The sequence below is a fragment of the Spea bombifrons genome, chromosome 2 (assembly GCF_027358695.1).
Source record: "Spea bombifrons isolate aSpeBom1 chromosome 2, aSpeBom1.2.pri, whole genome shotgun sequence".
NCBI lineage: Eukaryota > Metazoa > Chordata > Amphibia > Anura > Pelobatidae > Spea > Spea bombifrons.
The window spans coordinates 48,005,485-48,020,279 of NC_071088.1; the positions used below are offsets into that span (position 1 = coordinate 48,005,485).

Genomic DNA, 14,795 nt, shown 5'->3' on the forward strand with positions numbered 1-14,795 from the left:
ATACCATATCACTGAGCGGTTGAAAAAAGCAAATAAATTCATGGAACTTTTTTTTTTTTATGGAGAAAAGCAGGCATTTTGACATCTTTATAGATATACTCTGAAGTGCGTAAACGAAAATAAGATACTCGCGTTAAGCATTAGCAACAATGACTAATGACTGTTCATTAAACCCTGACTTGGCCTGAACTGATAACTGATGAAAATGCATGAACGCGGCAGTTCATTGTTAATGTTAGAAAATGCGTTTTCAGGTCTCAGGAGGAACCTGCATTTGATTCATACACAATTCAACGTTTAAGCATTACAGTGCATTGAAATGACTTCCCTTCATTTCACATCCATACTTTATAGTAAAGCTTTTATTTGAAGTGGTTCAAGGTGGTGTAATGTTGATAAAAAGGCATTTTACGTTTGTATCATACTTCTATAAATATATAGGATGTGAGGAAGCCGAGTTGTCAGTCATAGACAAAGTGATACATAAGGCATTGAGGGACTTGATCACACACAGCCTATCAATACATTCTGTATGTTAGCCATACAGTTATATACATGGATCGTCTATCTAAATGTCTATATAGAAAAGTACCGGTATTAAGGAACGCGTGTTTTTCCATCGGCCTCTAATTGTGAAATAATCTTAGAATTTGATGTATTTATTAATCTTATAGCAGGCTGCCGTTTTCCAAAATGCTGCCCACCAGGTAATCGGTGATACTTCATGCGTGCAGAAAGTCCAAAGGCAGCTAAAGAGCCTACTTTCGGGAGCACAATGTATGATTAAGGCTGTGCTCTGATTGCGAATGTCTCTTTTTGTGCATGTGTTTGTTTATTAAAATGTGAATTGAGTTGTATGCGTAGTACCACCCGCTTCCTGTCCCACATTCCCTCACCCCACCCCACTTCTCAGGTACAGACAGGTAACTGGCTTCCTTTCATTCCTTGCATATGCAGCCGCACGGCTCCTGCGCCTTGCTTCGCCAACAAAGTTCTCCCGTTCCAGGTAGGCTACAAACAGAAACATTGTAGTTAACGATTTGGTATTTCGTGGGCTTTTGATAAGCAGCATAATATTGTTGTGATGGTTGTTGTATAGTAATTTATTGTTGGAGCCGGCAGTGCCTGCGCTGACTGTGAATGTCGCTGGCTTGAAGAGTGTTGAGTGGTCTGTCTGTCTCCTTCAGGCTCTCCACGCTGTGAGCTCTTCTGAGCACTTTATTCAAAATCTGCAGCTGATTACATTTACCGTCATAAATAATCTTTACATTTTCTTCGCCACGGCCACTGGCAATGATTTTGTGAAGAGTTCTGTGAATCCTCTGCCGGAGTTGGCTCTAAAACGTTGGTAAAATATGAGCCTATTACATGTTTTGAGATATGTGTATATAGGTGCCCTCACATGTTAACGATCAAAGGTATTTTAAGTAAAATCACCTTAAAGCAGGGACTTCAGCCATAACTTAATCACAAGTAGATCAGAAATGGAGTGATTCTTTTTGTACTGAAGTCTTAATGCAAATTCTGGTAGCTTGCAGTGAGAATTAGAATTAATGTTAGCAATAATTGATTGCCTTCATGCCTAGTACAATGTACAGAATCCCATGCTGGATGGGTGTAGTGCAGTAGGGAAATATATACGGGAGGGGGCTGACACTGCTGTCTCTGTTCACACTAGGGCGAGTAGACTTCGCCTGAAACCCAGGACACATTTGGGAAATGTATTGTTGAATTAAATCGGCGCACCATTTTCATGTGTTTTCCCGTCAAAGGATCATTTTTTTACTTTACTGAGCGGTTAGTAGATAAAGGGAACGGCCTGCCGTCAGAAGTGGTAGAGGGTATTATTGTGAGGGACTTTAAAACATGCATAGGCATAAAGCTATCCGGAATCTAATGTGCAAACGAGATGGGACGAATGATTTTTAACTGCCGTTGAATTCTGTTTCCATGGTCGCTGTAGTCGTTGGTAGATTCACAGTGAAAAGCTTATAAAGTATGATGGTTGAGGGTTCGCACTTGTAATATTTACAAATGCACGTTTCTGTGTTTCTTTGCTCTACATGCTAATCGTATACGATTTGGACAGAACTGCCCACTCAGGTTTTTTCACTCCCGGTCATGTTTACGTGTGTATACACTTGTTGCATGTCTGGGAAAGGGATCAATGCAGGATCTGATTGAGACGGTCTGGAATGAATCACTAGCACATAAAGCGGCGGAGCCAGACAGGGAGAGGAGGGCAAAGGTTATTACTTAAAAACTGTATTTTTAGTACGCCAAGATTTTCTCCTTTGGTAGTATTGTTGTTGCCTTCGTATCCAGTAATTATTAATAATTTTATTATGTATTTCTCATTAGGTCCGACAGCAGATCCTTGAATTCAAGAACTATGGGAAAACAAGAAGCATTAAATGAAGGAGAGACACATTATATCGTTCCACCAGGTGAATGCATGGACTGTCACATGGTCACAAAGGGGCTATAGGTTTCACCTTTTAATTTGTCAAAACAAACCAAATATCTCACTTCCACAGGCTCAACAACGTCAGAGACCATGTATTACTAACCTTTTTAAAACAGAGCAGCAGTTGGCTTGAGAGACCAAAATCGTCCAAAGCATGCTGAGTGGGGGTCATTATTTGATCCCCAGCTGTCACACGGTGGTGGCATATACAAACACACTTGCTCCAAGCCTAACAGCTGTTAAAGGGGAATTATTCCTTCCCCCTATCTGCCCCCTCTACTAAATTATATATTTTATATAAATTATATATATTGTATATCTGATTTCCCAGAAATACAAAATAAAATAAAAAATAGTGTCAGTATGGGTATTTTGAAAATTAGTCCTTCAGTGATTACAAAATGTGCAATTTGGAGTGCACTTAAAGGAAGTGGAGAAATGTAAGTAAGGACGCAAAGTATATATATATATATATATATATATATATATATATATGTGTGTGTGTGTGTGTCCCTAATGTCATGTTTGTTTGAATGTCATGTAACAGAGCAGAGCACGGGTTTTGGGAGATCTTTGGCCAAAGATGGCAAAATTAGCAATTCTCTGCCCTGGTTCTTTCTGTTGCCCCATACACCGACTTTAGCTGTAAACCCCTCTAAAGAAGGACACATCTACTCTTATTACTCTTTGAGTACTTTAATGTGCCTTCTTTCAAAATAGCACTTACCTGACATAGAAGTTGCAGCCCTACAGCAGCTGTCCTTCTCTAATGTGGTCAGACATTTGTTGCCTTGAAAATATTGCCATAGAAATAAATTGGAATGCTTGCCACGGATTTAGGAAATAAAAGTTCTGTCATTGTTGCTTGCTCCAGTTTGTCTGCTCAAGTGGAGCTTATGAAAGCACATATGTAATTAGAGACCATAGGTATCCAATTAAATAATTGTGTATTCTTACAATGCATGGCAGCCTTTTTATGATGAAGTTCCTGGTTATTTTTCTAGCTATTCCCACAGCTGTGTGCCCATTTTTGAGCAGTTGTCTAACTTACACTTTTTGTTACCCTAGGTCATGAAGCACTTTCTCCTGGCTGCAGGGAGCTGACGCAGGCAGTACGTATACAGCAAAGGTCTCTGGAGCAGAAAATGCAGAGCTGTCTGGATGAGTTGCGCAGGCTCTGCTTGCGGGAGGCAGTAAGTTCTATCTGTGAATTCTCTGCATTGTTGACACAATATTATCCATCATCACGCTTTCCTTCTGTCTGTCTTTTTATCTTAATTCCTTTCTTTTCTATTTATTTATTATCTTTTTAATACACAAAGTACAAAAACAAAAGGAGGTTTATTTCATATCATGAAACAATAATAGACACCCAGACAGTGTTAAGTTATCTGATCGATTGCAAGCAGGGGACACAGGAAACTCTGCAATTGCATTTTGTTTCTATTGTTTCTATTTTTCAGTTAAATGTATTTAACTTTTTATAATAACTTTACCAGTGATAGTTTGAAAGTTGCTGGGAAAGCTGTAAAGGTGCCTATAGCTCGGTTTCTTTCCTATCTCTCGAAATTGGAATAAGGATCACCCAGATATATCTCTGGTTACACAATAAACCTCTTATCCCACTAACCCACGATTTTCTTTTGACTGTCCAGGAACTCACGGGTGTATTGCCAAAAGAATATCCACTTAAAACTGGTGAAACACCCCCTAAGGTGCGGCGGAGGGTTGGAGCTTTGTTTAAACTGGACGAGCGAGCGATTCAGTATAAGAGAGAGGTGAGTAAGGGTTCAGTGCCAGATACTGGATTTTAAAGGGTAACTCCCATTATTTTTTTATTTTATTGCCGGATTTTTTTTTTCAAATATATTGTGTGGTTTTCTTTTATATTAAAACGGTTCTAGTTTTTGCATGACACATTGTTTTCAGGTAGCTGCCTGTTAGCCATGTGTTCTTCCTGTGTTTCATCTGGGCCCAATCTACTAAAATAAACACCATCATTCCTTATCCTGCTGCCTGTTGTAAATAATACAATGGCTCAGTATTAATCACCCAGTAGAATGCTCTCATAGACTAATAAAGAGTCTATAGAGACCTAAATATAATGTCTTTGCTGAATCACCTTAAAGGGGCACTCCAGCCATTATATGTACTCTAAGGCATAATATAGCTGTGTGGACCCTTTTTTCACGTGGTTTGTTTAACAAATGCATGTCAGAATCCCCCAATGCATTTGCCCCTTTCCACACACACACACAACCATCTAAATGCCCCACAGGAGATGTGTTATGTTATACTTTATAAATATACATCCAGTAAATTCCAGCACTGGATCTGGGAAAGCTGTGGTGTCCGACCCCAGTGTGCATGTTTGTTAAATTCTGCCTTTGAGTTCAATGGAAGCACTTTTCTGACTGATTGACAGCTTCAAGCAGCCATTCAGTGACAAGAACAGTCGGATCACGGAGGATGGTCTGCAACTTCCGTTTCAGGAACCTTATTTTTATTTTGGAAGAATACTCTTATATATGCATTATTCTGTTGTGGGGGTGTCAAGGACATCAGACAATCCCTTTAGGAGTGACGTTTAAGCAGAAAAAGTCAAAATATCACATGACTAACAATGGCAGCATCCAGCTCTGCAGATGAATGTTTTTTTTTTGTTTTTTTTTAGAACAAAATGAGAGAAACCATGTTGTCCATGCTAATTTAGCACTATATTGGATTTATCATTTAAGACAATACATAGATTAGCTCTCATTCATAAGTGGATAAATGGATTATTTAAATGATCGACGGTGGTAAAAAAAATTCTGTGATTGAAGTTACAGTATTTGGCTTCAAATAGGGGGTGTTTTTAAACAAATGGGTTCAACAGTAGGTGGGAATGCGGAGGATAGAAAAGGTTAGTTGCTGGAATTCCACTGAAAACCTCACAAAATAATCTCTGTGGGCGCCTCGAATGCACTCAGTAATCGTTTGACAAGCTCAGCAGGAAATTTTCGGTGCCTGCCGCAGGAGCTAGCACTGATAAAGTGTCACAGCCGGTGGTAGCGGCGCTGCAGGCTGCTATTTAAGATGAAGTTGAATTACTGTTATCTGTATGGGATCTGGAAAAATGCAGTTTTAACCTTAGCCCACTTATAAGTCTTGCTGATTGGAGAATTTTTTTAAATAAAATTATGAATTGTTACATTTGGAAAGACTTGGAGGGCCTTCTTTAACGTATGGATTCAATAACCGCTGCAAAGAAAAGATCTAGCCGTTGAATTCAATACAAGTCATATAATTTGGGTTACTTAAAATGTTAGTTATAGTTTGATTAATTAATGGGTAGGTGAGTAGATGAAAGCAAAGTATGCTGTAGGGTAGACTACAGGTGTATTTCAGCATAATTTAAACGACCCATGTGTCAGGATTTGTTCCTCGAAATAGGTCAATATTACTGGCCCTGGTATGTGTATAAAAAAAAGGTGTATCAATGCATTGTACAACTGCCAATTTCTGCAGACTTTAATGTTAGATAGATGAGTTAAATACGTTTTAGGAACAGACTTTTTTTTGTTGTTTAGACTGTATATCGTGATAAGGGTTTACCCGCAAGCCTTGCCCTCTCCAACTGTTTTTCTCTTATCGTTGACTTGTTTGTCACACCACATTAGTAAAAGTTATAAACGTTAGCCAGCAGGAAATCTTTAAGTACCTTAACTCATGAGATTTCTTCAGTCCTTTCTTTTCTTTCTTTGCAAACTAAATTAAAAATGAGTTAACAAGTCTATGGTTAGTTGACTTTGTGAGCCACCACATTAACGTTAATACAAGTATCTGTAATGGCAGTGCTCGGTGTGAATAGGCACGTATAAACTCAGTTACTCAAATTTTATATTCTTACACAAAACGGGTGGTTTACACACAATATTAATATTCACAATTCATCTAAACACACATTTTCTTGCTATGCCTTGTGCAGAAAAAGAGAGCCACCATCTGTCCACGAATCTGTGGATTGTGTTGTCCATTATGAATACAAATATTATAATAATTGTCTGCATTGTTGCAATGATGTCATTTGGTGATTCACTTTATAGCTAACCTTAGTCTGGTTTCAGCATGGTTCTGTCTCAGTCTGCCTCCAACTATATGTTTATTGAGCATTTGCGCAAGCATTCTCGCAATCACTTGGTGTACAGGGAATGTTTAAATGGATGTAATAGTAACATTTAAATACATAAAGTGATTTATTTTTATTTGAAATGAGAAGAAATGTTAGTACAAGAGATCATGATCTAAAACTCGATGTAAGGAAATATTACTTTACTAAGAGGATGAAGATAAATGTACCGTAATAGCCTCCCAGCAGAAGTGGTACAGGCTAATCTAGTGAGGGAATTTAAACATGAATTTAACACGAGACCAAAGATTTAGTGCTTAATCACTAGGTGATATTGTTCCTTTAAGATTCATATCAGAAATGTACAGTTTTAGTTTTGACCCGTAGCTTAATGAACAATATCACTCTTCACAGGAATTACCATACGATTTTTTATTTTTAGTGCAAACATTCTACACGACATTCATTTTATGTTTGCTTTTCTGGAAACTGCCTACATATGAAACTCTACAGTCATGACTAAATTGCAGGATTCTCGTTTTTGGGTTAAGCTGACTTTGTCCGCATTTAGCAAAACTGTGTTTAGTATTTACTGATATTATTAAAATGCTTCCAGCTCCAATGGGTCTGTCTATGTTTATAGGACCTGGTGTCGCTATACATCAATAATAATCATTTGTGTCATTCTAAAAGTAATTTCATTGACTGCTCAGTAATATTATAAAATTCACCATGATTTCCCTATATATATATAATCTATATGTTTACTTTCCCATTGATGTGTAGGTAGCAATGTATCGCTTATATGACCTGTTTCTTTCTTCTGACCTGTCCCTCACTCTTGGCTAAATTCTAGCTTTACAGACCTGTTTCTTACTGTCACCATCCCCAGGACCCACTCAGCTCCCTGGAGGCAGATATTTTACTGCAGCGGCAGATCACAGAGGCAGCCCGCCGCCTGTATCTGGAGGATTCCCTGTCCAAACAAGTCCGACATCGGAGAAAGGTAGCACTGAGAGCTGCGGAGCAGAAGCTTCTAACTCTAGAGGACAGGCTAATCCAGGAACGCAGCCAGGGAGGAGGTATGCGATTAGAAGGTAAGAGACCAGACCTAGTGAAGATCAGAGTTTTGAGAACAGTGAAACAATGGTATATGAATTGGTTGGTGGGTGACATAGATTGTTATATTCAGTTGAGAAATGTGGAGACCCTGGGTTAAATTGAGATGAAAAATGTCACATCCAGTCTCTAATCGTACCGCAGTACTTACACATTATCAAGGGTCAACTCATCTTTTCTATAGAAACTAGCCTTGGCTGGGTATCTAATGAATAGAACCCTTTTGCTGTTTTACAGAGGAAGTGGGTAAAAAGGAAACGTGATAATTATAAAGCCATTTAAAATATTAATTAAACAGGGGGTTGTAGGATTAATGGTTATTGCTAACTATGGAGCACCACTGGGCAGCAAGACGGCTATGTTCTAATGCCTTCCTAATCTTTACAATTAGACAGCAGTGTGTCCGAATCAAGCTCCATGTCTGACATCACAACCTTGGAAGATGGTAAGACGAATGATTGGCAATTAACATTAAATTATCTAGAGGTATTCTATTGGCTCCAGAATAATGATTCTCGAAAATTGTTTTCTGTAGATGACAGCCAGAGGGTGTCTTTCTCTGTTTTGCCATCTGTTACCCGACCTCTTCCACCTCAGACACTTGAGGGATTGCGTCCTGTATGGAGTGAGGGTGAAAATGAAAAAAATCCACTGCAGAACAGCCCCTGGAGAGAATCTAGCCTTGACCTGCCCTATGAAAAACCACCCAAGGGTTTGAATAACTCCCGAAGCCAGAGCAGGTAACTTACTTAGAGTGCATTTTAACATTAGGGATAGAACATGGGCCGCCCCTGGCAAATATCTTATAGAGCATGAGTTGAGTACCATATAGTCTTAGATAAGATAATTTAGTTCCCTGTTGGGGTTGTATGGCAGTATGTTTGATATAGTTAATGCTGATAAGTGAGTAAAGTTTGAGTTGAATCTCGACATAAACCTTTCTGTTGTGTAAAGTTGAGTAGGATTAAACACTGGTATAGTGATGATAGGATGCATAGAAAAGAAGATACAAGAGCAGAAGAAGAAGCAATTGTAGTTTGCCTTGGACCTATAAGTGCTTTTAACTAAAGGATCAGTAAGGCATGGGAAATATCTATAACATGCCACATTGACATAGTAAGCAAGCAACACAATACACCAAAGGAAAGGCAGGCAGTTAGGAGTGTGAGGTTGAAGAATGTGTATCTAATGTGCTTTTTTTGTCCTTATAGCAGTCCTGCTGTCACACCTTTACCCAGTCCCCAAGAACTGCCTACTGGAAACAGAAATCACAACACCCAGAACATTGATATAATTACACTAACCATACAAGGCAGCCCAGAAAGCAGCAATAGAAGCAGGGTCTCAAAATCTGTAAGGTGAGAGGGTTTCTCATACTTGGATCAGCCAAATATTGCCAAAATACCTCTATTGTTTTTGTTCCATTTAGCTATGTTGGCTTTTTTTTTTCTTTCTTTCTAAACAATGTCACTGTTATATTCTGTAGAATTCAGAGCAACCACGAACTCGGTGAACCTAGAGGACGCAGCTTATGCCGCCGGGCGACCAGCTTCAACACTTCATCTAATTCCGTATACTCCTCTTCTCTTTCAAACCCCTTATATAATTCCTCTAACCCTTTATACACCTCCTCTTCTGACACACTGTTTGAGTCACCAAGTTTGCCGCCATCGTATAAATTAGCCTTCTGCCCTGTTGCTCCACAAAGAGAAGTGCTTAAAATTGTCCATGTACCAAGTATAAGGGAGCACGTTGTGCTTGCCGAACCCTCAAAGCCTGACATTACGCAGGAGCTGCATTATTGGCACATCAGAGCCAGTATGAGGGGATCCAATGGTTTGCGGCCAAGGTCACTGGACCGACAAGGAGCCATAAAGCTGCGCAGTGGGACATCCTGGAGCCACCTGGTCCAGACACAGAAAACACAAGTAAGGCACTTTATTTTCTTTAAGAATTATCTTTGTGGTTATCATGTCCATGGACAGGTTTACATACAGACAGGCAGATAGCTAATCGCCATGCCTATTATTTAAGGAAATATGATTATTATTATTTTTATGCTAATTTTACCGTTAAAGGAACCATTTGGTTCACACACCTCCAAAAAGCTGCTGTAGCTAGATATTTTCCAAATCTGTGTTCTCACATAGAACGCAGAGGAAAGATTGAAGGAAACCATGTACTCCTTAATTGGAATCTTTGCATTGAGCAAAGAGATAAATGAAAACAGTAAATTGACGTATAAACACCTGGTTTACGAAAGTTGTATTTCACAAAATGCGTGATATTGACTCTTCCTGTACAGACATGTTGGACAGTTTCTGTAAAATTGTATCTTGTTTTACTTGTCCTTCCCTTTCTGTCACACCTTGATGGGTGTATTATTATTATTGTTTTATTCTTATTATTTCTTGAGTTAAACATTACCAGCCAAACAGATCTTACACTTATACAGCACTTTAATGCATATGATAGCTGAATGGACCCTTTCAATTTACTTGGTGTTCCCTTGAAAATACATGAGGGGATTCTGCATTATCCCTGTTTATGCATCTGCCCCTTTTCCTGTCCCTTCTATTTGCCAAGCAGGAGATGTGTTTGGCCAAACACATTCCGTAACACATACATATACTTTCCGCCAGTCAGCTTTACTGTCGCCCCTGAATGCATGGAAAGTGCTGCCATTGATTTTAATGGGAGTGCTTTCCTGCCATTGATTGGCTGCTTCAAGAGAATCAGCAGACTACAGTAGAGTTCTGCTGCCGCTTCTATGGAATGGTAATTATTTTTTTCCCTGACATTTCTTTGAGGTTTAAATAAGCCATATTAAAGTACTTACAAGTATTTAAATGTTAATTATTTGTTTTGTAAAGAGTTGCCTGGTGAACTCAAGTGCCCCTTTCATTTTTATCTTTTATTTATATTGCGTCAACAATTTACGCAGAACTTCATACAATACATATATTCAAGGAGTATGACAAAATTAGACAGACTAATACAAACCAATAGGTATTTTAATCTTGTTTTCCCACTGGAAGAACTCCCAAAGTTTGAACCCTTGCATTGGTGATAACTCAGGCGGAACATTTATAGTAATTGTGCAGTTGCGCAGATGACTATAAATCCTGCCATGCCCCCATCCTCTGGAATGCCCTTCCCTGGCTTATCAGACTCTCCCCTTGCCTTCAGGCTTTTAAAACATCTCTCCAGACCCACATCTTCAAAGATGACAGGTTAACTCCCTTCCTCGCACCTACCTGTAGCTCACCTTTCCTAGCCTCTCCCCTGTTGTACATATGGCTAGATACATTCATATGGCTGGTCCATCGCAAAGATTGGCACTTTTACTTCTTGTGTGATATACCCCATCCCTTTCTAGATTATAAAATCATTTGGGCAGGCCAGGACCCTCCTTTTTTTTGTTTCTGTAATTTCAGATTGTTATGTTATCCACTACCATGCCAACTGTCCCAAATTTGCCAGGAAAGTCCTGTTTGTTTTTTTTAATCCTCTCCTGGAAAATGTGGCTCTTTCTATGAGACACATACAGCCTAAACTCTGGTAATGAGCTCTAGACACCCCAGGAAAGAAGAGATGGAGCCTAAAGTCGGCGGTCATGCAGCTCCACATAACTCTGCCCACTTTAGGCTCCACTCACTTTAGACTTGTTATGTCCTGCTTACCCATTGTACAGTGCTGCTGTATAAATCAATCAATAACTGAAAATGGGGGGGGGGTAAAATTAAATTAGACATAGGCTCTAATATATTATCCTGAGCTGTGTAAGTGTCCCTATCCGTTCTCCTATATTAATTAAGCTCTGCTATCTTTCGTTCGGCAGGTATCCCACAGGCATGTGCTGAGAAGAACAGCAGAGGGTGCTCCTTTGCAGTGGTATGACCCAGAGGAGGCCCAAATTATTAGCCAGGTCTAGAGAATCCAGGATCCTGTAAAAAAATGCCTATGACAACTCTGCACTGAACTCCACGGCTGTCTTTATATGTCTATTTTTGCCAGGACGATATTATCTGTTTCTCTGCTGGACAGAGATTTTTTTTATTATGTTTCTTCCTCACGGACACCTTTTGATATCTGCTTTACATTGCAGTAGTACTGCAGATTCATGCGCAATAAGTGGAACTGATGCTTGATAACCTCTAATTATCAACAAGCTCATTAAAATGAATGACACTTTTAATGGATAAGAAAATGTGTTGCTTTATATCTAATATATTATGTAATCTATTGAGGTAAGACACAAAAGTACAAATGTTGCTTGATCAAACTAATTTTCATTCACTGTTTTCCTAAGCAGTTTTTTTTTATTTTTTTATTTAAACACTATCTTATCGGACTAATTTGTTTTAATGCTGCTCCCCAGTATCACTTAATGTGTAAGTAATGATGTTCGGTGCAACCTTTTGTAGCTTCAAACAAAGTTCTTTATAGATTATTAGTTTTGCAGTAAAGCAATCATGAACAGATAAAATAACATAAGTTCAAACAAATGAGGAATGTTTATGGGCGCCAAAAAAACCTTTGAGGCCTTGTAAGCATTTATTTAAATGCTGTAAAAAATCCTAATTGTTTACATTAAGGAACACATTTGTTGATATATTTTCACTCAATCAAAATATGCAGACGTTTATCACTTGTTCTTTTACTACAAATTTTGCACAAAGTTGTACCAATGCTGACTACCTCATACTTCATATGGACCATAGTTCAATCACTTCCTCCTGTAAGCAAATAAACCTTTGTATACACATCTGGACTATGTGCAAAGGCAAACACAGTCAAAATGCACCCAACCTCCATCTTTCATCTCCCTCGCTTCCACCGGTGAACCTTAAGGTGTAGGATGTTTTCAAAAAGCATTTTATGTTCACACCCTCCAGTGGCTTCCTGGCAATTACTTTATTGACTTTTTCTTTTGTTATAAATGTGTAATGTTTGATTTTCCCAAAACTGCTGCATTAGTCATGTATTTCTATATGAATTTGACCCCCATGGATAATAATGATGTACTCCAGCGAGCGGCACAAAGGTGGTAGACTTCTAAAGTATACCAGCAGAGGATACAATCTTTTCACCAGCATCATTACTTCACAAAACCTTATGCAGAGCCGGCAGTACTCGATTTTCAGGGCAGTGTTAAAATAATTCAATGTCATCATCACATATTAAAATTATTACTCCCTTGCTGGTAATGTGAAATAATCAATACTGGGTCATAAGATGGCTGAAGATTACATTTCCAACTAGCAGGCCTTGAGGTTTATTTTTATGCTTGACCATTCTATACTTCTAAATAATCAGTAGCCCTACTTTTTAAAAACTTCAACAACACAGAGAACAGAGAGTTGTTATAAATGGTAAATTTTCAAGCTGGTCAAAAGTGGTAAGTGGTGTCCCTCAGGGTTCTGTTCTGGGACCATTTTTATTCAACATATTTATAAATGACCTGGCAGTAGGCGTTGAAAGTCATGTTTCTGTGTTTGCAGATGACACTAAACTAGGTAAAGTAATACAGTGTGAGCAGGATATTACTGTGCTGCAGAGGGATCTAGATAGACTGGGGAACTGGGCACACAAATGGCAGATGAAATTCAATGTAGATAAATGTAAAGTTATGTACTTCGGGGTAGGGAACGCACAAGCAACCTACACCCTAAACGGGAGTGGATTAGGGGTAACGACAAAGGATTTGGGAATTGTTATAGACAACAAACTAGGCAACAATGTGCAATGTCAGTCTGCGGTTGCTAAGGCCAGTAAGGTATTGTCGTGTATAAAAAGGGGCATCAAGTCGCGGGATAAAGATATAATTTTGCCTCTGTATAAATCAATGGTAAGGCCGCACCTTGAATATGCTGTGCAATTTTGGGCACCTATTCTAAAGAAGGATATCATAGCACTAGAAAGGGTGCAGAGGCGGGCTACAAAATTAATACAAGGAATGGCACACTATAGTTATGAAGAAAGTTTAACTAATTTAAATCTGTTTAGTTTAGAAAAGAGTCGCCTCAGAGGGGATATGATAACATTATATAAATATATTCGGGGCCAATACAAACCATTGTGTGGAAATCTGTTCATAAACAGGACTATGCATAGGACACGTGGTCATGCGTTCAGATTTGAAGAAAGGAGATTTAGACTAAAGCAGAGGAAAGGGTTTTTTACAGTAAGGACAATAAGGATGTGGAATTCTCTGCCTGCAGAGGTAGTTTTATCAGAGTCTGTACAGACGTTTAAACTGCAACTGGATGGATACCTGGAAAAACATAATATTCAGGGATATAATCTTTAATTATGGGGAAACAGCTTATTGATCCAAGGAGAAATCTCACTGCCATTTTGGGGTCAAGAAGGAATTTTTTTCCCTTGTTAGTACAAACTTGGAAAGAGCGAAACCGGGGTTTTTTTGCCTTCTTTTGGATCAACAGCAACAAATTAACAGATATAGGAAAGGCTGAACTTGATGGACGCATGTCTTTTTTCAGCCTATGTAAATATGTAACTATGTAACTCGTTGTTGACATTTTTTTTAAAAACTTTGTAATTTGGGATTCTCAGAAGTGGCATATGGACCGTAGGTTGCAAAGATGTGAACATGAAAGCAAGCATGGGAGTACTGGCTTAATAGGTGCTGAATCTTGTAATGTTGCTTAGTAATACATTTCCCAAATCCACTAGTGTGCGTGTAGGTGGACAGCGCCCTGACACATTCATTCACCTAGGGCAGGGGTGGGGAACCTTTTTTCTGCCAAGGCCCATTTGGATATTTATAACATAATTTATAACATACCGTATTTGCTCGATAATAAGACGAGGTTTTTTCCAGAGCAAATGCTCTGAAAAATACCCCTCGTCTTATAATCGAGGTAGTCTTCTAATCAGACCTCAAAAAAATTTCTGCTGGGGCCATGCTGCTTACCGGGCTTTGGTCGCGAGCAGCGTCTCTGCTAATAGCAGCATGAGAACAGGAAGCTAGAAGCGTCCTCACATAACTCTACCTCCCCCCTCCTTCCTCTGGGGGCGGGGCCAGAGAAGTTGCTCGCACAGCCGGGCCCCTGCAGAAGTCTTCGAGGGAGA

At 39.0% G+C, this 14,795-nt stretch overlaps 1 protein-coding gene across 1 annotated transcript; it reads left to right on the top strand.

Annotated features, from left to right (window-relative positions):
- The first annotated feature begins 950 nt into the window (after positions 1-950).
- INAVA (innate immunity activator) lies at positions 951-12,030 on the top strand. The gene is made up of 10 exons (XM_053457827.1): positions 951-1,006; positions 2,362-2,447; positions 3,536-3,660; positions 4,123-4,245; positions 7,471-7,675; positions 8,089-8,142; positions 8,233-8,437; positions 8,909-9,055; positions 9,184-9,625; positions 11,539-12,030. The coding sequence occupies exons 2-10, from the start codon at positions 2,393-2,395 to the stop codon at positions 11,629-11,631; spliced, it is 1,449 nt and encodes a 482-aa protein (XP_053313802.1). The 5' UTR covers positions 951-1,006; positions 2,362-2,392; the 3' UTR covers positions 11,632-12,030.
- The last annotated feature ends 2,765 nt before the right edge of the window (positions 12,031-14,795 follow it).